This window comes from Staurois parvus, unplaced genomic scaffold (assembly GCF_062004578.1).
Source record: "Staurois parvus isolate SC_StPar_1 unplaced genomic scaffold, SC_StPar_1.0 ptg000362l, whole genome shotgun sequence".
Classification (NCBI taxonomy): domain Eukaryota; kingdom Metazoa; phylum Chordata; class Amphibia; order Anura; family Ranidae; genus Staurois; species Staurois parvus.
This window is the reverse complement of record NW_028318158.1, coordinates 5,003,154-5,027,468: the sequence shown is the minus strand read 5'-3', so window position 1 is coordinate 5,027,468 and position 24,315 is coordinate 5,003,154. Positions and strand designations below refer to the sequence as shown.

The 24,315-nt window shown below is 48.9% G+C and overlaps 1 protein-coding gene across 1 annotated transcript in view; it reads left to right on the top strand.

Annotated features, from left to right (window-relative positions):
- The window catches only part of HHIPL2 (HHIP like 2), a 150,205-nt gene that overhangs the window by 111,110 nt on the left and 14,780 nt on the right, over positions 1–24,315 (top strand). Inside the window, exons 6-7 of the mRNA XM_089685041.1 lie at positions 1,551–1,696; positions 20,524–20,605. Of these exons, the coding sequence (XP_089541167.1) occupies positions 1,551–1,696; positions 20,524–20,605 (228 nt within the window). The remainder of the gene's footprint in view (positions 1–1,550; positions 1,697–20,523; positions 20,606–24,315) is intronic.

Sequence of the window (24,315 nt, the reverse complement as noted above, 5' to 3'; positions counted from 1 at the left end):
AGGGCGTTCAAGGCTAAATTGCGAGCCGCATGGGAGCAATGGATGACAGAAGGTGAGCACACATTTACCAACACAGGCAGGCAACGCCGGGCTAGTTATGCCACTATCTGCCAATGGATCGTCGATGCCTGGGCTAAGGTATCGGTTTCAACTGTCGTCCGAGCTTTCACGAAGGCCGGAATCATCAATGAACAGCCAAGCAACAGCAATGAGACTGAATCGGATGATGACGAGAGGGATCCGGGCTTGCTTGATGCAGCTATCGCCCAACTGTTAAATTCCGACACCGAAGACGAGGAATTTGATGGATTCGTAGAATAGGAATGATTGAAAAAGTGAGCATACTCTTTTGTGTAATATCTGACCTATCCGGCTATTTTGTTTCGCTTTAATATTGTGTAATATTGTGGTCTGACTGGATCTATTGTGTAATATTGACAGGTATTGTTAATGATTTGAATAAAGTCTGACTTATCCGACTATTTTGTTTCGCTTTATGCGCCTTATAATCCGGTGCGTCTTATATATGAAAATAGATCCGTTCACTAATACTGCGTCTTATAATCCGGTGCGCCTTATAGTCCGAAAAATACGGTACTTGCAGGGAGCATGAAGCCTCTGAAATGGAAATATTATGTCAATGTTTTCAAAAATCTAGAAAGTGGGGAAGGTGCTGAATAGGTTAAAGCTGAAATCTAGAAATGAGACACAATCTACCCTTGCAGTGCCCTTCCCACAGCACTGCAATTCTTAAATGCTAGTTTAGTCTAGAGGTGTAAGGATAAGGTATTTACCTACGTTAGTCCCAGCTATGAAAGGCTTCCTGAATCCATGCTACCAGTCCCATGCAGCATCCTTTCTAAGTAGTTTTGGGTCGAATGCTTGCTTCCCACTGTACAATGCAGGGTTACCAGCCCAGCACTGTGTATGATGATGCCAAGAGTCTGCCCGCAGCCCACCCACTGCCCTGAGCTTGAGAACAGAGCTGGAGCCTGCTGAACCAAAGGATAGGGTAAGTAATATACCTTACCCATGCACCCCTAGACAAATGAGCCTTAAACCCATGCATTGCGGGGAGCCCCACCAGGGGGAAACTGTCTCATTTCTGGAGTTCAGGTTTATAGGTTTTTTCAGGGTGTGCATCTGCTTCAAAATTCATTCTAACCCTTAACCACGTCTTTTAACCCCCTAGCTCTGAACCACAAGATAAACTGATGTCATTGTGATAAATGCACTACTAATGTGGTGATTATTTTAATGGCTATACTAGCATCATTACTGAAAATGTAATGCGCTAAATCTATTCCTTCTATCAGTAAGAAAAATGAGAAATGTTAGCACTGGCATATTTCCTACACAATTTATACATTGAAATCCACTTGGGAACTCCGATAATTCAAACCCCATCAGTGTTCCCTTCTCTAACCAGTTAGTACATTTTGCTCCACTGATGTATCCTGCCTAATGTAGAAAAAACAAAGATTTGTGTCCTTCCACAGAGGAATAATGTTTTTTTATTTTAATGTGTTACAATTCTGTTTTTCACACAGTCGGCTTATGGCATTGCATGAAGACGAGAAAACCGATACATGGACACGGCAGGATATCTGTATGGGAGACAATACAGTCTGCGCTTTCCCGAAGTTAATAAATAAATACACCAAATACATAATTTCCTTCGCAGAAGATGAAGCAGGTAACTCATTACACAGACACACCAAACTGTTTCGACAGCATTGTCTCAATAACCAATCAGAATTTCCTTCCTCTCTAAGACAAAACAAAATTTGTTGGTATGGCCAGCACAGATGATCTAAGGCAAAACATCCTTCATGCTCATTAGAAATGAGACTCAATCAATGTTCATTACCCACTTGACCTCTGGAAGATTTACCCCCCTTCATGCCCAGGCCATTTTTTGCGGTACGGTGCTGCATTGCTTTAACTGACAATTGCACGGTCGTGCAACACTACATAAATGAAATTTAGGTAATTTTTTCCCACAAATAGAGCCTTCTTTTGGTGGTATTTGATCATTGCTGTGTTTTTTGTTTTTTTTTTGCGCTATAAACAAAAAAACACCAACATTTTAAAAATCAAATTTCTTCATAAATTTAGGCCAAAATGTATTCTGCTACATATTTTTGGTATTAAAAAATCCCAATAAGCATATATTGATTGGTTTGCACAAAATGTATAGCGTCTAAAAATGGTGGTGTATATATACTGAAATTTTTTTTTTTTACTAGTAATTGCAAGGATCAGCGATAGAGATGAGCAAAGTATTCAAAAATTCGATTCGACTGATTCGGCGAATTCGTGGAAAAATTTCGATTCGAGTCGAATATATTCGCTGCGAATTTAACTTATAAAAGGGTGTTTCTAGGCTTCAGAGAGCCTTTATATTAGTGCAGAACACTGTACCTTTAATTTAAATGCCCTTGGAGTCTGCTGGGGAAGAGAAATAATACTGACAGTCAGTATGACATGCAGATGAGTGCCGTCGATCTTAGAATCACCGCACACTTCACTCATTTGGGCAGTCACGGGGCCAAAACCAGAGTGTGGAGCCACAGTGTGGCGGTGGAGGCAGCAGCAATGGGAGGCCATACAGCACCCTATGACAAAAATGGAAACCACCAGCAGTGTGAGGAGACCTGAAAGTGGCACATGGCAGAGTGTGGCGATGGAGACAGCAGCAATGGGAGGCCGTACAGGGACCCATGACACACTCTGGACCTGGCAGCAGCATGGGGAGGCGGTACAGGGGCCCATGACAGATTACGGGCCTGGCAGCAGCATGAGGAGTCGGTACGGGGGCCCATGGCAGATTAGGGGCCTGGCAGCAGCTATGGGAGGCCCGTAATCTGCCAGCACCCTATGACAAAAAATGGAACACACCAGCAGTGTGAGGAGACCTGAAAGTGGCACATGGCAGAGTGTGGCGATGGAGACAGCAGCAATGGGAGGCCGTACAGGGACCCATGAGAGACTCTGGACCTGGCAGCAGCATGAGGAGGCGGTATAGGGGCCCATGGCAGATTAGGGGCCTGGCAGCAGCTATGGGAGGCCCGTAATCTGCCAGCACCCTATGACAAAAAATGGAACACACCAGCAGTGTGAGGAGACCTGAAAGTGGCACATGGCAGAGTGTGGCGATGGAGACAGCAGCAATGGGAGGCCGTACAGGGACCCATGAGAGACTCTGGACTAGGCAGCAGCATGAGGAGGCGGTATAGGGGCCCATGGCAGATTAGGGGCCTGGCAGCAGCTATGGGAGGCCCGTAATCTGCCAGCACCCTATGACAAAAAATGGAACACACCAGCAGTGTGAGGAGACCTGAAAGTGGCACATGTTTGGGGCATGATTCATGGCGGATTTAGTCAGTTGTGTCAGGAACTGGTGGTTTGAAATCCAGACTAATCCACGCCTGATTCATTTTCACAAACGTGAGTCTCTCCACACTTTGGGTGGACAGTCGTGTCCTCCGCGGAGTTGCAATACCTCCTGCCGCACTAAACACGCGCTCTGATGCCACGCTACTGGCCGGGCATGACAGCCTTTCAAGGGCAAATTCAGCTAGTTGGGGCCAAAGGTCAAGTTTCGTTGCCCAGTAGTCAAGGGGATTGTCTACCTCGGTTGGCAGGGTGCTGTCCAAGTAGGCCTAAGCCTGTTGTTTGAGGTCCTGCTCCAGGTCCACCTGATGCTGCTGCTGCTGCGGCTGGTTACTAGTTTCCTCACTGCGCTGGTGAAGAAAGCTACTCATCATCGACTGCAGACTGAGGCAGCTGCTGCTGGTGGAGCTGCCACTGCTCCTACCACCCCACCCCTCCCCTGCTGCCATGGCAGCGGAACGCGAGCGCACAGGGCCCACAGTGTCTGAGGATGGACGTTGGCACAGACAGGCAGAGACCAGCTGACTACATAGGTGGTTTTTATAGTACGTTATTTTGGCCTCCCTCTCAGCAGGTTTTAAAAAGGCCACCATTTTTGAAAGGTAGCGAGGGTCCAACAAGGTGGACAGCCAAAAGTCATCCCTCTGTCTGATGGTTATTATTCGGCTGTCGGTACGCAAGCAAGCGAGCATGCTATGGGCCATTTGTGCCAAGGAATGCGAGGGACTCCCTGCCTCCATCTCCACAGCATACTGCCACGGAGCGTCTGGGTCCTCTGTCTCCTCTTCCTCCTCCTCTACCAGATGCTCCTGCTCCTCCACTCCTGTCCGCTGAGTGGAAAAACCACCCATTTCACTCAATAATTCCTGAGCACCAATGTCCTCCTCTACCTCCTCCTCTTCTTCCTGTCCTGCCCCCACAGGGGTCATGTGGCGTTGAGATCTGTGCGCCACGTCTACCGCACCCTGACCAGCCATTGTTAACAGCATTTGTTCCAGGACGTGCAACAGAGGAATGACGTCGTTCATCCCATAGTCCTGCCGACTCACGAATAGCGTGGCCTCCTCAAAGGGCCTGAGCAAGCGCAGGTGTCACGCATGAGCTGCCAATGGCTGACATCTAAGTTACACAGGGAGTACCTTTATCCGCTTTTAACATCAGGAAATCTGTGATGGCCTTTTGCTGTTCGTAAAGGCGGTCTAACATATGTAGGGTTGAATTCCACCTTGTTGCAACGTCACAGCATGAGGAGTCGGTACGGGGGCCCATGGCAGATTACGGGCCTGGCAGCAGCAATGGGAGGCCCGTAATGTGCCAGCACCCTATGTTAAAAAATTCAACACACCAGCAGTGTGTGAGGAGACCTGAAAGTGGCACATGGCAGAGTGTGGCGATGGAGACAGCAGCAATGGGAGGCCGTACAGGGACCCATGAGAGACTCTGGACCTGGCAGCAGCATGAGGAGGCGGTATAGGGGCCCATGGCAGATTAGGGGCCTGGCAGCAGCTATGGGAGGCCCGTAATCTGCCAGCACCCTATGACAAAAAATGGAACACACCAGCAATGTGAGGAGACCTGAAAGTGGCACATGGCAGAGTGTGGCGATGGAGACAGCAGCAATGGGAGGCCGTACAGGGACCCATGAGAGACTCTGGACTTGGCAGCAGCATGAGGAGGCGGTATAGGGGCCCATGGCAGATTAGGGGCCTGGCAGCAGCTATGGGAGGCCCGTAATCTGCCAGCACCCTATGACAAAAAATGGAACACACCAGCAGTGTGAGGAGACCTGAAAGTGGCACATGTTTGGGGCATGATTCATGGCGGATTTAGTCAGTTGTGTCAGGAACTGGTGGTTTGAAATCCAGACTAATCCACGCCTGATTCATTTTCACAAACGTGAGTCTCTCCACACTTTGGGTGGACAGTCGTGTCCTCCGCGGAGTTGCAATACCTCCTGCCGCACTAAACACGCGCTCTGATGCCACGCTACTGGCCGGGCATGACAGCCTTTCAAGGGCAAATTCAGCAAGTTGGGGCCAAAGGTCAAGTTTCGTTGCCCAGTAGTCAAGGGGATTGTCTACCTCGGTTGGCAGGGTGCTGTCCAAGTAGGCCTAAGCCTGTTGTTTGAGGTCCTGCTCCAGGTCCACCTGATGCTGCTGCTGCTGCGGCTGGTTACTAGTTTCCTCACTGCGCTGGTGAAGAAAGCTACTCATCATCGACTGCAGACTGAGGCAGCTGCTGCTGGTGGAGCTGCCACTGCTCCTACCACCCCACCCCTCCCCTGCTGCCATGGCAGCGGAACGCGAGCGCACAGGGCCCACAGTGTCTGAGGATGGACGTTGGCACAGACAGGCAGAGACCAGCTGACTACATAGGTGGTTTTTATAGTACGTTATTTTGGCCTCCCTCTCAGGAAGTGTGAAAAAGGCCACCATTTTTGAAAGGTAGCGAGGGTCCAACAAGGTGGACAGCCAAAAGTCATCCCTCTGTCTGATGGTTATTATTCGGCTGTCGGTACGCAAGCAAGCGAGCATGCTATGGGCCATTTGTGCCAAGGAATGCGAGGGACTCCCTGCCTCCATCTCCACAGCATACTGCCACGGTGCGTCTGGGTCCTCTGTCTCCTCTTCCTCCTCCTCTACCAGATGCTCCTGCTCCTCCACTCCTGTCCGCTGAGTGGAAAAACCACCCATTTCACTCAATAATTCCTGAGCACCAATGTCCTCCTCTACCTCCTCCTCTTCTTCCTGTCCTGCCCCCACAGGGGTCATGTGGCGTTGAGATCTGTGCGCCACGTCTACCGCACCCTGACCAGCCATTGTTAACAGCATTTGTTCCAGGACGTGCAACAGAGGAATGACGTCGTTCATCCCATAGTCCTGCCGACTCACGAATATCGTGGCCTCCTCAAAGGGCCTGAGCAAGCGCAGGTGTCACGCATGAGCTGCCAATGGCTGACATCTAAGTTACACAGGGAGTACCTTTATCCGCTTTTAACATCAGGAAATCTGTGATGGCCTTTTGCTGTTCGTAAAGGCGGTCTAACATATGTAGGGTTGAATTCCACCTTGTTGCAACGTCACAGCATGAGGAGTCGGTACGGGGGCCCATGGCAGATTACGGGCCTGGCAGCAGCAATGGGAGGCCCGTAATGTGCCAGCACCCTATGTTAAAAAATTCAACACACCAGCAGTGTGTGAGGAGACCTGAAAGTGGCACATGGAAGAGTGTGGCGATGGAGACAGCAGCAATGGGAGGCCGTACAGAGACCCATGAGAGACTCTGGACCTGGCAGCAGCATGAGGAGGCGGTATAGGGGCCCATGGCAGATTAGGGGCCTGGCAGCAGCTATGGGAGGCCCGTAATCTGCCAGCACCCTATGTCAAAAAATGGAACACACCAGCAGTGTGTGAGGAGACCTGAAAGTGGCACATGGCAGAGTGTGGCGATGGAGACAGCAGCAATGGGAGGCCGTACAGGGACCCATGAGACACTCTGGACTTCGCAGCAGCATGAGGAGGCGGTATAGGGGCCCATGGCAGATTAGGGGCCCAGCAGCTATGGGAGGCCCGTAATCTGCCAGCACCCTATGTCAAAAAAATTGAACACACCAGCAGTGTGTGAGGAGACCTGAAAGTGGCACATGACAGAGTGTGGCGATGGAGACAGCAGCAATGGGAGGCCGTACAGGGACCCATGAGAGACTCTGGACTTCGCAGCAGCATGAGGAGGCGGTATAGGGGCCCATGGCAGATTAGGGGCCTGGCAGCAGCTATGGGAGGCCCGTAATCTGCCAGCACCCTATGTCAAAAAAATTGAACACACCAGCAGTGTGTGAGGAGACCTGAAAGTGGCACATGGCAGAGTGTGGCGATGGAGACAGCAGCAATGGGAGGCCGTACAGGGACCCATGAGAGACTCTGGACTTCGCAGCAGCATGAGGAGGCGGTATAGGGGCCCATGGCAGATTAGGGTCCTGGCAGCAGCTATGGGAGGCCCGTAATCTGCCAGCACCCTATGTCAAAAAATGGAACACACCAGCAGTGTGTGAGGAGACCTGAAAGTGGCACATGGCAGAGTGTGGGGATGGAGACAGCAGCAATGGGAGGCCGTACAGGGACCCATGAGACACTCTGGACCTGGCAGCAGCATGAGGAGGTGCTATAGGGGCCCATGGCAGATTAGGGGCCTGGCAGCAGCTATGGGAGGCCCGTAATCTGCCAGCACCCTATGTCAAAAAATGGAACACACCAGCAGTGTGTGAGGAGACCTGAAAGTGGCACATGGCAGAGTGTGGCGATGGAGACAGCAGCAATGGGAGGCCGTACAGGGACCCATGAGAGACTCTGGACTTCGCAGCAGCATGAGGAGGCGGTATAGGGGCCCATGGCAGATTAGGGGCCTGGCAGCAGCTATGGGAGGCCCGTAATCTGCCAGCACCCTATGTCAAAAAAATTGAACACACCAGCAGTGTGTGAGGAGACCTGAAAGTGGCACATGGCAGAGTGTGGCGATGGAGACAGCAGCAATGGGAGGCCGTACAGGGACCCATGAGAGACTCTGGACTTCGCAGCAGCATGAGGAGGCGGTATAGGGGCCCATGGCAGATTAGGGTCCTGGCAGCAGCTATGGGAGGCCCGTAATCTGCCAGCACCCTATGTCAAAAAATGGAACACACCAGCAGTGTGTGAGGAGACCTGAAAGTGGCACATGGCAGAGTGTGGGGATGGAGACAGCAGCAATGGGAGGCCGTACAGGGACCCATGAGACACTCTGGACCTGGCAGCAGCATGAGGAGGTGCTATAGGGGCCCATGGCAGATTAGGGGCCTGGCAGCAGCTATGGGAGGCCCGTAATCTGCCAGCACCCTATGTCAAAAAATGGAACACACCAGCAGTGTGTGAGGAGACCTGAAAGTGGCACATGGCAGAGTGTGGGGATGGAGACAGCAGCAATGGGAGGCCGTACAGGGACCCATGAGACACTCTGGACCTGGCAGCAGCATGAGGAGGTGCTATAGGGGCCCATGGCAGATTAGGGGCCTGGCAGCAGCTATGGGAGGCCCGTAATCTGCCAGCACCCTATGTCAAAAAATGGAACACACCAGCAGTGTGTGAGGAGACCTGAAAGTGGCACATGGCAGAGTGTGGCGATGGAGACAGCAGCAATGGGAGGCCGTACAGGGACCCATGAGAGACTCTGGACTTCGCAGCAGCATGAGGAGGCGGTATAGGGGCCCATGGCAGATTAGGGGCCTGGCAGCAGCTATGGGAGGCCCGTAATCTGCCAGCACCCTATGTCAAAAAAATTGAACACACCAGCAGTGTGTGAGGAGACCTGAAAGTGGCACATGGCAGAGTGTGGCGATGGAGACAGCAGCAATGGGAGGCCGTACAGGGACCCATGAGAGACTCTGGACTTGGCAGCAGCATGAGGAGGCGGTATAGGGGCCCATGGCAGATTAGGGGCCTGGCAGCAGCTATGGGAGGCCCGTAATCTGCCAGCACCCTATGTCAAAAAAATTGAACACACCAGCAGTGTGTGAGGAGACCTGAAAGTGGCACATGGAAGAGTGTGGCGATGGAGACAGCAGCAATGGGAGGCCGTACAGGGACCCATGAGAGACTCTGGACTTGGCAGCAGCATGAGGAGGCGGTATAGGGGCCCATGGCAGATTAGGGGCCTGGCAGCAGCTATGGGAGGCCCGTAATCTGCCAGCACCCTATGACAAAAAATGGAACACACCAGCAGTGTGAGGAGACCTGAAAGTGGCACATGGCATGAGACACTGTGGACCTGGCAGCAGCATGAGGAGGCGGTACAGGGGCCCATGGCAGATTAGGGGCCTGGCAGCAGCTATGGGAGGCCCGTAATCTGCCAGCACCCTATGTCAAAAAATGGAACACACCAGCAGTGTGTGAGGAGACCTGAAAGTGGCACATGGCAGAGTGTGGCGATGGAGACAGCAGCAATGGGAGGCCGTACAGGGACCCATGAGAGACTCTGGACTTCGCAGCAGCATGAGGAGGCGGTATAGGGGCCCATGGCAGATTAGGGGCCTGGCAGCAGCTATGGGAGGCCCGTAATCTGCCAGCACCCTATGTCAAAAAAATTGAACACACCAGCAGTGTGTGAGGAGACCTGAAAGTGGCACATGGCAGAGTGTGGCGATGGAGACAGCAGCAATGGGAGGCCGTACAGGGACCCATGAGAGACTCTGGACTTGGCAGCAGCATGAGGAGGCGGTATAGGGGCCCATGGCAGATTAGGGGCCTGGCAGCAGCTATGGGAGGCCCGTAATCTGCCAGCACCCTATGACAAAAAATGGAACACACCAGCAGTGTGAGGAGACCTGAAAGTGGCACATGGCATGAGACACTGTGGACCTGGCAGCAGCATGAGGAGGCGCTATAGGGGCCCATGGCAGATTAGGGGCCTGGCAGCAGCATGAGGAGGCGGTACAGGGGCCCATGGCAGATTAGGGGCCTGGCAGCAGCAATGGGAGGCCCGTAATCTGCCAGCACCCTATGACAAAAAATGGAACACACCAGCAGTGTGTGAGGAGACCTGAAAGTGGCACATGGTAGAGTGTGGCGATGGAGACAGCAGCAATGGGAGGCGGTACAGGGGCCCATGGCAGATTAAGGCCTGGCAGCAGCAATGGGAGGCCCGAATGGCGACGCTGCATATGCTGACGCAACGCTGTAGTCCCAACATGGGCCCCCTGGCCACGCTTGACTTTCTGGCCACATAGTCGACATACGGCTACGTTTACTTCCTCGGGCGGCTTGACGAAAAATTGCCACACCGCCGAGTAGGAAACTTTGCCCCCGCTACTCCTCACTGCCCGACTGCTACTTCCTCCGTGCACACCGGCACCACTACTGGCCGTGGTGGTAGGCTGCAGTGGAGCTGGTGCTCTACTCCGTGGCCGTTTGCCTCTACTGACACTGCTGCGACCCTGCTGCCTCCTGGCAGCAGCAATGGGAGGCCGTACAGGGACCCATGACAACTCTGGACCTGGCAGCAGCATGAAGAGGCGGTACAGGGGCCCATGGCAGATTACGGGCCTGGCAGCAATGGGAGGCCCGTAATCTGCCAGCACCCTATGACAAAAAATTGAACACACCAGCAGTGTGAGGAGACCTGAAAGTGGCACATTGCAGGGGCATGATTCATGGCGGATTTAGTCAGTTGTGTCAGGAACTGGTGGTTTGAAATCCAGACTAATCCACGCCTGATTCATTTTCACAAACGTGAGTCTCTCCACACTTTGGGTGGACAGTCGTGTCCTCCGCGGAGTTACAATACCTCCTGCCGCACTAAACACGCGCTCCGATGCCACGCTACTGGCCGGGCATGACAGCCTTTCAAGGGCAAATTCAGCTAGTTGGGGCCAAAGGTCAAGTTTCGTTGCCCAGTAGTCAAGGGGATTGTCTACCTCGGTTGGCAGGGTGCTGTCCAAGTAGGCCCAAGCCTGTTGTTTGAGGTCCTGCTCCAGGTCCACCTGATGCTGCTGCTGCTGCGGCTGGTTACTAGTTTCCTCACTGCGCTGGTGAAGAAAGCTACTCATCATCGACTGCAGACTGAGTCAGCCGCTGCTGGTGGAGCTGCCACTGCTCCTACCACCCCACCCCTCCTTTGCTGCCATGGCAGCGGAACGCGAGCGCACAGGGCCCACAGTGTCTGAGGATGGACGTTGGCGCACAAAGGCAGAGACCAGCTGACTACATAGGTGGTTTTTATAGTACGTTATTTTGGCCTCCCTCTCAGCAGGTGTGAAAAAGGCCACCATTTTTGAACGGTAGGGAGGGTCCAACAAGGTGGACAGCCAAAAGTCATCCCTCTGTCTGATGGTTCTTATTCGGCTGTCGCTACGCAAGCAACCGAGCATGCTATGGGCCATTTGTGCCAAGGAATGCGAGGGACTCCCTGACTCCATCTCCACAGCATACTGCCACGGTGCGTCTGGGTCCTCTGTCTCCTCCTCCTCTACCAGATGCTCCTGCTCCTCCACTCCTGTCCGCTGAGTGGAAAAACCACCCATTTCACTCAATAATTCCTGAGCACAAATGTCCTCCTCTACCTCCTCCTCTTCTTCCTGTCCTGCCCCCACAGGGGTCATGTGGCGTTGAGATCTGTGCGCCACGTCTACCGCACCCTGACCAGCCATTGTTAACAGCATTTGTTCCAGGACGTGCAACAGAGGAATGACGTTGTTCATCCCATAGTCCTGCCGACTCACGAATAGCGTGGCCTCCTCAAAGGGCCTGAGCAAGCGGCAGGTGTCACGCATGAGCTGCCAATGGCTGACATCGAAGTTACACAGGGGAGTACCTTTATCCGCTTGTAACATCATGAAATCGGTGATGGCCTTTCGCTGTTCGTAAAGGCGGTCTACCATGTGTAGGGTTGAATTCCACCTTGTTGCAACGTCGCAGATCAGGCGATGCTGTGGAATTCCGTTCTGCCGCTGCAGCTCAAGGAGGGTGTGCTTTGCGGTGTAGGAATGGCTGAAATGCATGCAAGGTTTACGTGACATTTTAAGGATGTCTTGCAGTGGGATGGTGGATTTTAGGAACCGCTTGACAACCAGATTGAACACGTGAGCCATGCATGGCACATGGCACAACCTTCCTTGACGCAGAGCAGACACCATGTTCTTTCCGTTGTCGGTCAACATGGTTCCGATTTTCAGTTTGCGCGGAGACAGCCATCTGTCGATTTCTCTGTTCATTACACTGAGAAGTTCCTCCCCTGTGTGACTACGTTCGCCTGGACCTGGCAGCAGCATGAGGAGGCGCTATAGGGGCCCATGGCAGATTAGGGGCCTGGCAGCAGCTATGGGAGGCCCGTAATCTGCCAGCACCCTATGTCAAAAAATGGAACACACCAGCAGTGTGTGAGGAGACCTGAAAGTGGCACATGGCAGAGTGTGGCGATGGAGACAGCAGCAATGGGAGGCCGTACAGGGACCCATGAGAGACTCTGGACTTCGCAGCAGCAGGAGGAGGCGGTATAGGGGCCCATGGCAGATTAGGGGCCTGGCAGCAGCTATGGGAGGCCCGTAATCTGCCAGCACCCTATGTCAAAAAAATTGAACACACTAGCAGTGTGTGAGGAGACCTGAAAGTGGCACATGGCAGAGTGTGGCGATGGAGACAGCAGCAATGGGAGGCCGTACAGGGACCCATGAGAGACTCTGGACTTCGCAGCAGCATGAGGAGGCGGTATAGGGGCCCATGGCAGATTAGGGGCCTGGCAGCAGCTATGGGAGGCCCGTAATCTGCCAGCACCCTATGACAAAAAATGGAACACACCAGCAGTGTGAGGAGACCTGAAAGTGGCACATGGCATGAGACACTGTGGACCTGGCAGCAGCATGAGGAGGCGGTACAGGGGCCCATGGCAGATTAGGGGCCTGGCAGCAGCTATGGGAGGCCCGTAATCTTCCAGCACCCTATGACAAAAAATGGAACACACCAGCAGTGTGAGGAGACCTGAAAGTGGCACATGGCAGAGTGTGGCGATGGAGACAGCAGCAATGGGAGGCCGTACAGGGACCCATGAGACACTCTGGACCTGGCAGCAGCATGAGGAGGCGCTATAGGGGCCCATGGCAGATTAGGGGCCTGGCAGCAGCTATGGGAGGCCCGTAATCTGCCAGCACCCTATGTCAAAAAATGGAACACACCAGCAGTGTGTGAGGAGACCTGAAAGTGGCACATGGCAGAGTGTGGCGATGGAGACAGCAGCAATGGGAGGCGGTACAGGGACCCATGAGAGACTCTGGACTTCGCAGCAGCATGAGGAGGTGGTATAGGGGCCCATGGCAGATTAGGGGCCTGGCAGTAGCTATGGGAGGCCCGTAATCTGCCAGCACCCTATGTCAAAAAAATTGAACACACCAGCAGTGTGTGAGGAGTCCTGAAAGTGGCACATGGCAGAGTGTGGCGATGGAGACAGCAGCAATGGGAGGCCGTACAGGGACCCATGAGAGACTCTGGACTTGGCAGCAGCATGAGGAGGCGGTATAGGGGCCCATGGCAGATTAGGGGCCTGGCAGCAGCTATGGGAGGCCCGTAATCTGCCAGCACCCTATGACAAAAAATGGAACACACCAGCAGTGTGAGGAGACCTGAAAGTGGCACATGGCATGAGACACTGTGGACCTGGCAGCAGCATGAGGAGGCGGTACAGGGGCCCATGGCAGATTAGGGGCCTGGCAGCAGCTATGGGAGGCCCGTAATCTGCCAGCACCCTATGACAAAAAATGGAACACACCAGCAGTGTGTGAGGAGACCTGAAAGTGGCACATGGCAGAGTGTGGTGATGGAGACAACCCACCGACTGTTTTGCTCGCTGCCAAGCTGCCACCCTCTTCTCCTGATGATGCGGAAGCAATAGCCTGATGACGACGAGGCTGCCAAGTGCGATCAGCCTCATCATCATCAATTAGGGTCTCCGCCTCACTACTAGCCCCCTCGGCTGCGTGTGGGTCAGGAGACAGACCTGTCTCTAGACCGGCTACCGAGCCACTCTCCTCGCCACTACTTCTTCGCCTGGCTGCTGAAGAGGCGGATGTCTCCCCCCGTTCCTGACCGCCCTCTGTTAGCTCTTCCTCACTGTACTGGATGACACCGGGAGCACTGGCCTCTGGCTGCGAATAGTGCTGCCTCGACCCCTTCCTTTGCTGCCACGTCTGCTCGCTCCTAAAACATTGCCTCCTCTGCCACTCCTCTGCATGTTGTCTGACATACTCTTTAATTCAACGATTTTGTGTCCCTGAGTAACAATTCTGTGTCCCTGAGTAACGTTTCTGTGGCCCTAAGTAACAGTTCTGTGGCCCTCAGTAACAATTCTGTGTCCCTCAGTAACAATTCTGTGTCCCTCAGTAACAATTCTGTGTCCCTCTGTAACAATTCTGTGTCTGTCCCTGAGTAACAATTCTGTGTCCCTCAGTAACAATTCTGTGTCCCTCAGTAACAATTCTGTGTCCCTCAGTAACAATTCTGTGTCCCTGAGTAACAATTCTGTGTCTGTCCCTGAGTAACAATTCTGTGTCCCTCAGTAACAATTCTGTGTCCCTCAGTAACAATTCTGTGTCCCTCAGTAACAATTCTGTGTCTGTCCCTGAGTAACAATTCTGTGTCCCTCAGTAACAATTCTGTGTCCCTCAGTAACAATTCTGTGTCCCTCAGTAACAATTCTGTGTCCCTGAGTAACAATTCTGTGTCCCTGAGTAACAATTCTGTGTCTGTCCCTGAGTAAGAATTCTGTGTCTGTCCCTGAGTAACAATTCTGTGTCCCTAAGTAACGTTTCTGTTGCCCTAAGTAACGTTTCTGTGGCCCTAAGTAACGTTTCTGTGGCCCTAAGTAACGATTCTGTGGCCCTCAGTAACAATTCTGTGTCCCTCAGTAACAATTCTGTGTCCCTGAGTAACAATTCTGTGTCTGTCCCTGAGTAAGAATTCTGTGTCTGTCCCTGATTAACAATTCTGTGTCCATGAGTAACGTTTCTGTGGCCCTAAGTAACAGCTCTGTGTCCCTCAGTAACAATTCTGTGTCTGTCCCTGAGTAACAATTCTGTGTCTGTCCCTCAGTAACAATTCTGTGTCCCTCAGTAACAATTCTGTGTCCCTCAGTAACAATTCTGTGTCCCTCAGTAACAATTCTGTGTCTGTCCCTGAGTAACAATTCTGTGTCCCTCAGTAACAATTCTGTGTCCCTCAGTAACAATTCTGTGTCCCTCAGTAACAATTCTGTGTCCCTGAGTAACAATTCTGTGTCTGTCCCTGAGTAAGAATTCTGTGTCTGTCCCTGAGTAACAATTCTGTGTCCCTAAGTAACGTTTCTGTTGCCCTAAGTAACGTTTCTGTGGCCCTAAGTAACGTTTCTGTGGCCCTAAGTAACGATTCTGTGGCCCTCAGTAACAATTCTGTGTCCCTCAGTAACAATTCTGTGTCCCTGAGTAACAATTCTGTGTCTGTCCCTGAGTAAGAATTCTGTGTCTGTCCCTGATTAACAATTCTGTGTCCCTGAGTAACGTTTCTGTGGCCCTAAGTAACAGCTCTGTGTCCCTCAGTAACAATTCTGTGTCCCTCAGTAACAATTCTGTGTCCCTCAGTAACAATTCTGTGTCTGTCCCTGAGTAACAATTCTGTGTCTGTCCCTGAGTAACAATTCTGTGTCCCTGAGTAACGTTTCTGTGGCCCTAAGTAACAGTTCTGTGTCCCTCAGTAACAATTCTGTGTCCCTCAGTAACAATTCTGTGTCTGTCCCTGAGTAACAATTCTGTGTCTGTCCCTGAGTAACAATTCTGTGTCCCTCAGTAACAATTCTGTGTCCCTCAGTAACAATTCTGTGTCCCTGAGTAACAATTCTGTGTCTGTCCCTGAGTAAGAATTCTGTGTCTGTCCCTGAGTAACAATTCTGTGTCCCTAAGTAACGTTTCTGTTGCCCTAAGTAACGTTTCTGTGGCCCTAAGTAACGTTTCTGTGGCCCTAAGTAACGATTCTGTGGCCCTCAGTAACAATTCTGTGTCCCTCAGTAACAATTCTGTGTCCCTGAGTAACAATTCTGTGTCTGTCCCTGAGTAAGAATTCTGTGTCTGTCCCTGATTAACAATTCTGTGTCCCTGAGTAACGTTTCTGTGGCCCTAAGTAACAGTTCTGTGGCCCTCAGTAACAATTCTGTGTCCCTCAGTAACAATTCTGTGTCCCTCAGTAACAATTCTGTGTCTGTCCCTGAGTAACAATTCTGTGTCTGTCCCTGAGTAACAATTCTGTGTCCCTGAGTAACGTTTCTGTGGCCCTAAGTAACAGTTCTGTGGCCCTCAGTAACAATTCTGTGTCCCTCAGTAACAATTCTGTGTCTGTCCCTGAGTAACAATTCTGTGTCTGTCCCTGAGTAACAATTCTGTGTCCCTCAGTAACAATTCTGTGTCCCTCAGTAACAATTCTGTGTCCCTCAGTAACAATTCTGTGTCCCTGAGTAACAATTCTGTGTCCCTCAGTAACAATTCTGTGTCCCTCAGTAACAATTCTGTGTCCCTGAGTAACAATTCTGTGTTTGTCCCTGAGTAAGAATTCTGTGTCTGTCCCTGAGTAAGAATTTTGTGTCTGTCCCTGAGTAACAATTCTGTGGCCCTAAGTAACGTTTCTGTGGCCCTAAGTAACGTTTCTGTGGCCCTAAGTAACGATTCTGTGGCCCTAAGTAACGTTTCTGTGGCCCTAAGTAACGTTTCTGTGGCCCTAAGTAACGGTTCTGTGTCCCTCAGTAACAATTCTGTATCCCTCAGTAACAATTCTGTGTCTGTCCCTAAGTAACAATTCTGTGGCCCTAAGTAAAGTTTCTGTGGCCCTAAGTAACGTTTCTGTGTCCCTAAGTAACGATTCTGTGGCCCTAAGTAACGATTCTGTGGCCCTAAGTAACGTTTCTGTAGCCCTAAGTAACGTTTCTGTGGCCCTAAGTAACGTTTCTGTGGCCCTAAGTAACGGTTCTGTGGCCCTCAGTAACAATTCTGTGGCCTTCAGTAACAATTCTGTGTCTGTTCCTAAGTAACAATTCTGTGGCCCTAAGTAACGTTTCTGTGGCCCTAAGTAACGTTTCTGTGGCCCTAAGTAACGATTCTGTGGCCCTAAGTAACGTTTCTGTGGCCCTAAGTAACGTTTCTGTTGCCCTCAGTAACAAATCTGTGTCCCTCAGTAACAATTCTGTGTCTGTCCCTAAGTAACGTTTCTGTGGCCCTAAGTAACGGTTCTGTGGCCCTAAGTAACGGTTCTGTGGCCCTCAGTAACAATTCTGTGTCCCTCAATAACAATTCTGTGTCTGTCCCTAAGTAACAATTCTGTGGCCCTAAGTAACGTTTCTGTGGCCCTAAGTAACGATTCTGTGGCCCTAAGTAACGTTTCTGTGGCCCTCAGTAACAATTCTGTGTCCCTCAATAACAATTCTGTGTCTGTCCCTAAGTAACAATTCTGTGGCCCTAGGTAACGTTTCTGTGGCCCTAAGTAACGATTCTGTGGCCCTCAGTAACAAATCTGTGTCCCTCAGTAACAATTCTGTGTCTGTCCCTAAGTAACAATTCTGTGGCCCTAAGTAACGTTTCTGTGGCCCTAAGTAACGATTCTGTGGCCCTCAGTAACAATTCTGTATCCCTCAGTAACAATTCTGTGTCCCTAAGTAACGTTTCTGTGGCCCTAAGTAACGTTTCTGTGGCCTTAAGTAACGATTCTGTGGCCCTAAGTAACGTTTCTGTGGCCCTAAGTAACGTTTCTGTGGCCCTTAGTAACACTTCTGTGTCCCTCAATAACAATTCTGTGTCTGTCCCTAAGTAACAATTCTGTGGCCCTAAGTAACGTTTCTGTGGCCCTAAGTAACGTTTCTGTGGCCCTCAGTAACAATTCTGTGTCCCTCAATAACAATTCTGTGTCTGTCCCTAAGTAACAATTCTGTGGCCCTAAGTAACGATTCTGTGGCCCTCAGTAACAAATCTGTGTCCCTCAGTAACAATTCTGTGTCTGTCCCTAAGTAACAATTCTGTGGCCCTAAGTAACGTTTCTGTGGCCCTAAGTAACGTTTCTGTGGCCCTCAGTAACAATTCTGTGTCCCTCAATAACAATTCTGTGTCTGTCCCTAAGTAACAATTCTGTGGCCCTAAGTAACGTTTCTGTGGCCCTAAGTAACGATTCTGTGGCCCTCAGTAACAAATCTGTGTCCCTCACTAACAATTCTGTGTCTGTCCCTAAGTAACAATTCTGTGGCCCTAAGTAACGATTCTGTGGCCCTCAGTAACAATTCTGTGTCTGTCCCTAAGTAACAATTCTGTGGCCCTAAGTGACGTTTCTGTGGCCCTAAGTAACGATTCTGTGGCCCTCAGTAACAAATCTGTGTCCCTCAGTAACAATTCTGTGTCTGTCCCTTAGTAACAATTCTGTGGCCCTAAGTAACGATTCTGTGGCCCTCAGTAACAAATCTGTGTCCCTCAGTAACAATTCTGTGTCTGTCCCTAAGTAACAATTCTGTGGCCCTAAGTAACGTTTCTGTGGCCCTAAGTAACGATTCTGTGGCCCTCAGTAACAATTCTGTATCCCTCAGTAACAATTCTGTCTGTCCCTGAGTAACAATTCTGTGTCCCTAAGTAACGTTTCTGTGGCCCTAACTAACGATTCTGTGGCCCTAAGTAAACGTTTCTGTGGCCCTATGTAACGTTTCTATGGCCCTAAGTAACGATTCTGTGGCCCTAACTAACATTTCTCTGTCCCTAACTCTCTCCCTGCATACAGCCAGGTCTGCCTCTGTTGAATGACTGGAGGCAAATGGAGAATTCTAAAATGGCCGCCATTTATAGCTCGACCATTACACTGTGCTGGCTGGCTGGCTGCTGATTGGCTAATGCGATCACATGTCATGAATGAATGCATTATGGGTCAGCGCGCCTTGTCTGCGCGCCTTCCCAGACATCCCCGCTCCATCGCCGCACATGTCGCCGCCATTTTAGGAAAAATTTCGATTCGCGCATCCGAAGTCTGCTTATTTTCGGATTCGACGCGAATCGAAATTTTACTAATATTCGAAACGAATTCCACTTCGCCTACTTCGATTCGCTCATCTCTAATCAGCGACTTATAGTGGGACTGCAATATTGTGGTGGATAGTCTGACACTAACTGACACTTTGTGGGAAACAGTGACCCTGTATTATTGACATTGGCAGGGAAGGGGTTAAACATCTAGGGCGATCAAAGGGTTAATTGTGTGCCTAGCCAGTGTTTTTGTGTAAACTATGTGCTGTTTTTACTAAACAAGCTGCTAGATTTTATTCCCTGAATACAATTTTGCAGATCACCACTGACAGAACACAGCTCTGCTTTGTTTACATAGGCATAGTTGTGTTCTTTCAGCCTCGTGGGCAGAAATGTTGGAATGGCAGAAGTGCAAAATCATGTTTATATACAAGATTTTGCACAGAACATCTGCCTGTAAGCTGTAAGTGCTGGTTCACATATATGTGGAAGCGATGTGGTTTGAACCACATCCAATCCGCATGACATGAGAAATAACATGCTTCCCATGGTGCCTGTTCACAATGAACTTTAATGGCATCCCAGTCTTAGTCTTTATGGTTCAATATGAATATTGAATGTTTGACCTTTCTTCCAGAAGCGCATTTGTGAGGTCAGGCACTGATGTTGGATGAGAAGGCCTGGCTCGCAGTCGCCACTCTTAATTCATTCCAAAGGTGTTCTATCGGGTTGAGATCAGGACTCTGTGCAGGCCAGGCAAGTTCCTCCATCCCGAACTTGCTCATCCATGTCTTGGACTTTGCTTTGTGCACTGGTGTGCAGTCATGTTGGAACAGGAAGGGGCCATCTCCAAAGTGTCCCCACAAAGTTGGGAGCATGAAATTGTTCAAAATATCTTGCATACTGACACCTTAAGAATTACCTTCACTGGAACCAAGGGGCCAAGCCCAACCCCTTAAAAGCAACCCCACACCATAACCCCCCCTCCACAAAACTTTTCACTTGGCACAATGCAGTCAGGCAAGTACAGTTCTCCTGGCAACCACCAAACCCAGACACATCCATCAGATTGCCAGAATTCTTCACTCCAGAAAACACTTCTCCAGTGCTCTAGAGTCCAGTGGCAGCGTGCTTTACACCACGCTTTGCATTGCACTTGGTGATGTAAGGCTTGGATGCAGCTGCTCGGGCATGGAAACCCATTCAATGAAGCTCTCTACACACTTTTGTGCTAATCTGAAGGCCACATGAAGTTTGGAGGTCTATTAAGTCTGCAGACAGTTGGTGACTTCTGTGCACTTTGCGCCTCAGCATGCGCTGACCCCGCTCTGTCATTTTACGTGGCCTACCACTTCATGGCTGAGTTGCTGTTGTTCCCAGTTGTTGTAATACTACTAACAGGTGACCGTGGAATATTTAGTAGCAAGGAAATTTCATGGATGGACTTGCACAGGTGGCAACCTATCACAGTACCATGCTTGAATTCACTGAGATCCTGAGAGCGACTCATTCTTTTACAAATGTCACACACACTCAAATACACACACCCACATTTGTGTGCATGTAGAACTAAACATATTTTCCTTTTATATTCTTGATAGGGGAACTGTATTTTCTGTCAACATCGGATCCAACCTCATTGTCCCCCTATGGAACCCTGTACCGTTTTGTAGACCCATCCAGGTTGGTATCTATAGAAAAACAGAGAATATTTAATAATCCATATGTACTGTTTAGGTTATTAAAGGTGCAAAACAGTCACGCTGCATTATCCTGATTGAGTGCCAGAAGTATAGATGCTGCTATAGCAGCTACTTGACACTACAAGTTCTGCTTATATATCTGCAATCACCTGAATTCCCTCAGAGGTCACATATCTCCCAGGACTTTTATTCATTCGTTCTGGACATGTACACTTTATGTAGGTGCACATAGAACTAAATATATTTTTCTTTCATATTTCTAAAAAGGGTATTACCTTAGATTCTCCTTTAGAGCCTAAACATAAATTGTCTTTACAAAGCCACTGGTGTAAGGAATGCAATCTCAATAGGCTTCAAGTAGAATTACGCTGTATCTGAGCACCATAAACCAAAAGCACTATTTAATTATTATTATTTATTTCAGGTACTTATATAGTGCTGTCAATTTACACAGCGCTTTACATATATATACTGTATTGTACATTCACATCGGTCCCTAACCCTCAAGGAGAGTACAATCTAACGTTCCTAACTTACATTCATTCATACACATACTAGGGCCAATTTATACAGGAGCCAACTAACCTAAAAGCAGTGTTGGAGGAAACTGGAGTACCCGGAGGAAACCCACGCAGGCACAGGGAGAGCATGCAAACTCCAGGCAGGTGGTGCCGTGGTTGAGATTTGAACCAACAACCCTAGTACTGCCAGGCAGAAATGCTAACCATTTAGCCACTGTGCTGCCTGTTTAATTATTATTATTACCATTATTATTATATAGGATTTATATAGCGCCAACAGATTACTCAGCGCTTTATAAAGAGAGACAATGCACCAACAATACAGTTCAATACAAGAGGGTTGGAAGGGCCCTGCTCATTGGATCATTTTTATTATTCAAAGCAACCCCCCCCCCCCATCCATCCGAATCTCCATGCATTATTTTTCTGAGAAATTGCTTAGAAAAACACCCCCTAGCATTTCTGGCCATGGCCATCTTGAATAAGGGCAGATGAATCTTGTACCATTTACTTCCCGGAATCCATCTGCCCTTAGCTCAGGCATGCAGGCTGGAGGGTGTGCTTAGCTGTGAAAACTCGTCCTCCCCTCCTGAAGGCTCCTGGGATGTATGACATCATTTGCCAAGGCATGGAAACTAGGAAGTAACTAAAGAAATGTAAAAAACTGTTTAAAACAAGCACATATGATGTACTTACCTATCTATTTACACAATGCTAGCAGCATAAGGACTCAAAATAGTCAATGTTGATTGAGAGGGTGAAATTCCACATTAAGGAAGTAATCAGCAATTACTAGTTATTAGTAATTAGGGGGTTAAAGCTTAACTCCAGGCAAACAGCCAAAAGAGAAGATAAATTGCATATATGGGATATTTTTTTTCACTTGCCAAAATAATTTTTATTTTCATTCTGTACTCACATTTTTACAGCTCTGCCACACAGCATTGCCCTATCAGGTGGGGCAGATGACCTGATTTTTCTCTACTGCAGTTTTTTACTTGTCCCTCCCCCAGTCTGTGACTGGAACTTAAAGTGGAACTTTACCCAAAAGGGGAAGTTCCGCTATTCCTCCACCTCCCCCCTCATCTGTCATATTTGGCACTCTTTTTTGGGGGGGGGGAATCGGGCATTTGGTTTGACAGGTAACCGCTCCCACTTCCACTTGGATCGCCTAGCAGGAGGTTCTCCTCCCCCCTTACAGCCTGCAGTCCTCAAGGACATGTCACACTTTCCAAAAGACTGTGGGACCATTCACTAGGTGTTGCGCAGCTTGCGCATGTGCAGTGGGCAGTCGGTTCTGAAGCTGCAAGCAGTCACAGCCGGCTGCCCATAGTTAAGATACTGGCGCTGGGGACTGTAGACCAGTGAAGAAACCGACTTGGGTTAGGACATCGCTGAATACCTGGACAGGTGAGTGGCTGTTTATTAAAAATCAGCAGCTACAGTTTTTGTAGCTGCTGACTTTTAATTTTTAAACAGGTGACTGAAGAACTGCTTAAAAGTGGTTCTAAACTCTTAGGCCTGGTTCCCACTACATACGTTTCAGTTGCATTTTTTCTCTATCCAAAATGCACAGAAAGTAGGTTATATGGTTGTCAATGGCACAGTTCACACCAGTGCTTGCAGTTTCAGTGCGTTCTGGATGCAGAAAAAAAAGTAGAACATGCTGCATTTTTTTCTGCATAGAACTGTACTGGAACACGATAAAACGCATCAAAAACGCACCGTAACGCACTGGGACGCACCAAAAACGCACATGTCCCAAATTATATTGAAGAAAAAGAGAGAGGAAAAAATGCACTGGAATGCCTCAAAAATGCATCAAAAACATGTCAAAAATGCGCATTCAAAAACCCACCCGGAATGCATCTGGACCGCGTTTCTATAGTGTGAACCGGCCTTAAAGGTTTTTTACCTTAATGAATTCTCAAACCTTCCACTACCCCCTCCCTCCTGTATCGATCCATTGCTGTGCCCCGCTGCAGGTCTCCTCTCCTCTCTCTCTGCTCTCACAGGCTTTGTTAGACCATTGGCTCCTGCTGCTGTCTATCAAACCCTGTGAGGAGTGTGGGGGGCGGGGCTATAGTCACACACAGCGATCAAGCTTGCACATTTGCAACTCCTCTGCATGTGAGTGGCGTTGTCTGTGGCACTCAAAATGAGCCACAGTGTATGGCTCGTGTCCCTTCCAATGTACATTTTTTAACAAAAGAAACATTTCATGTCTTTTCTGCCAAAAAAACTCTCGCAGCAATTTTATTGTTTTGGGACTTTAGTTCCTTTTTCCTGAACAACCTCTGCATGTGACATCTTGGAGATGATCCAGATTTTTACATAATTCTTGCACAGCCCCCCATGAGCCCCAAAAGACAAACCCTTGTATAGAGGAATATGCCTGGATGCTGGGCATGGCATAACATGTGACCACACATCATGGAGCCAGTGCATATTAACCACTTGCCCTCCTGAAGATTTACCCCCCCCCCCTTCCTGACCAGGCCATTTTTTGCGTTACAGCGCTGCATTAATTTAAGTGACAATTGCGCAGTCGTGCTACTCTGCACCCAAATTAAATTTACATCCTTTTTTTCCAACAAATTGAGCTTTCTTTTGGTGGTATTTCATCGCCTCTGTGTTTTTAATTTAAAAAAATAAAGACCGACAATTTTGAGAAAAAAACAATATTTTTTACTTTTGCTATTAAACATGTCCAGTAAAAAATTAAAAAAATCAAATTTCGTCATAAATTTAGGCCTAATTTATTCTGCTACAAATCCCAATATCTGTAAATTAATTGGTTTACGTGAAAGTTATTGTGTTTACAAATGGCAGTATATATACTGCATGTTGAAATGTGTTTTTTATATATTACAAAATATATGAAAAATATTTTTAAAAATATGTATTTTTTACATATATTCTTCTGATTTTTTTTAACATATAAAAAAGTCATACAGTATATTTGAAATGTATTTTTAAAAATATTTTTCATATATTTTGTAATAAAAACACATTCCAACATACAGAATATATATATATATATATATATATATTTATTAATATATATTTTGAAATATATTGAATATGGCCAAAATTGAAGTATTTCAAATATATGTCAATATATTTGGGAAGAATTATTTTAAAATATATTTCCAATATATTTTTCTTC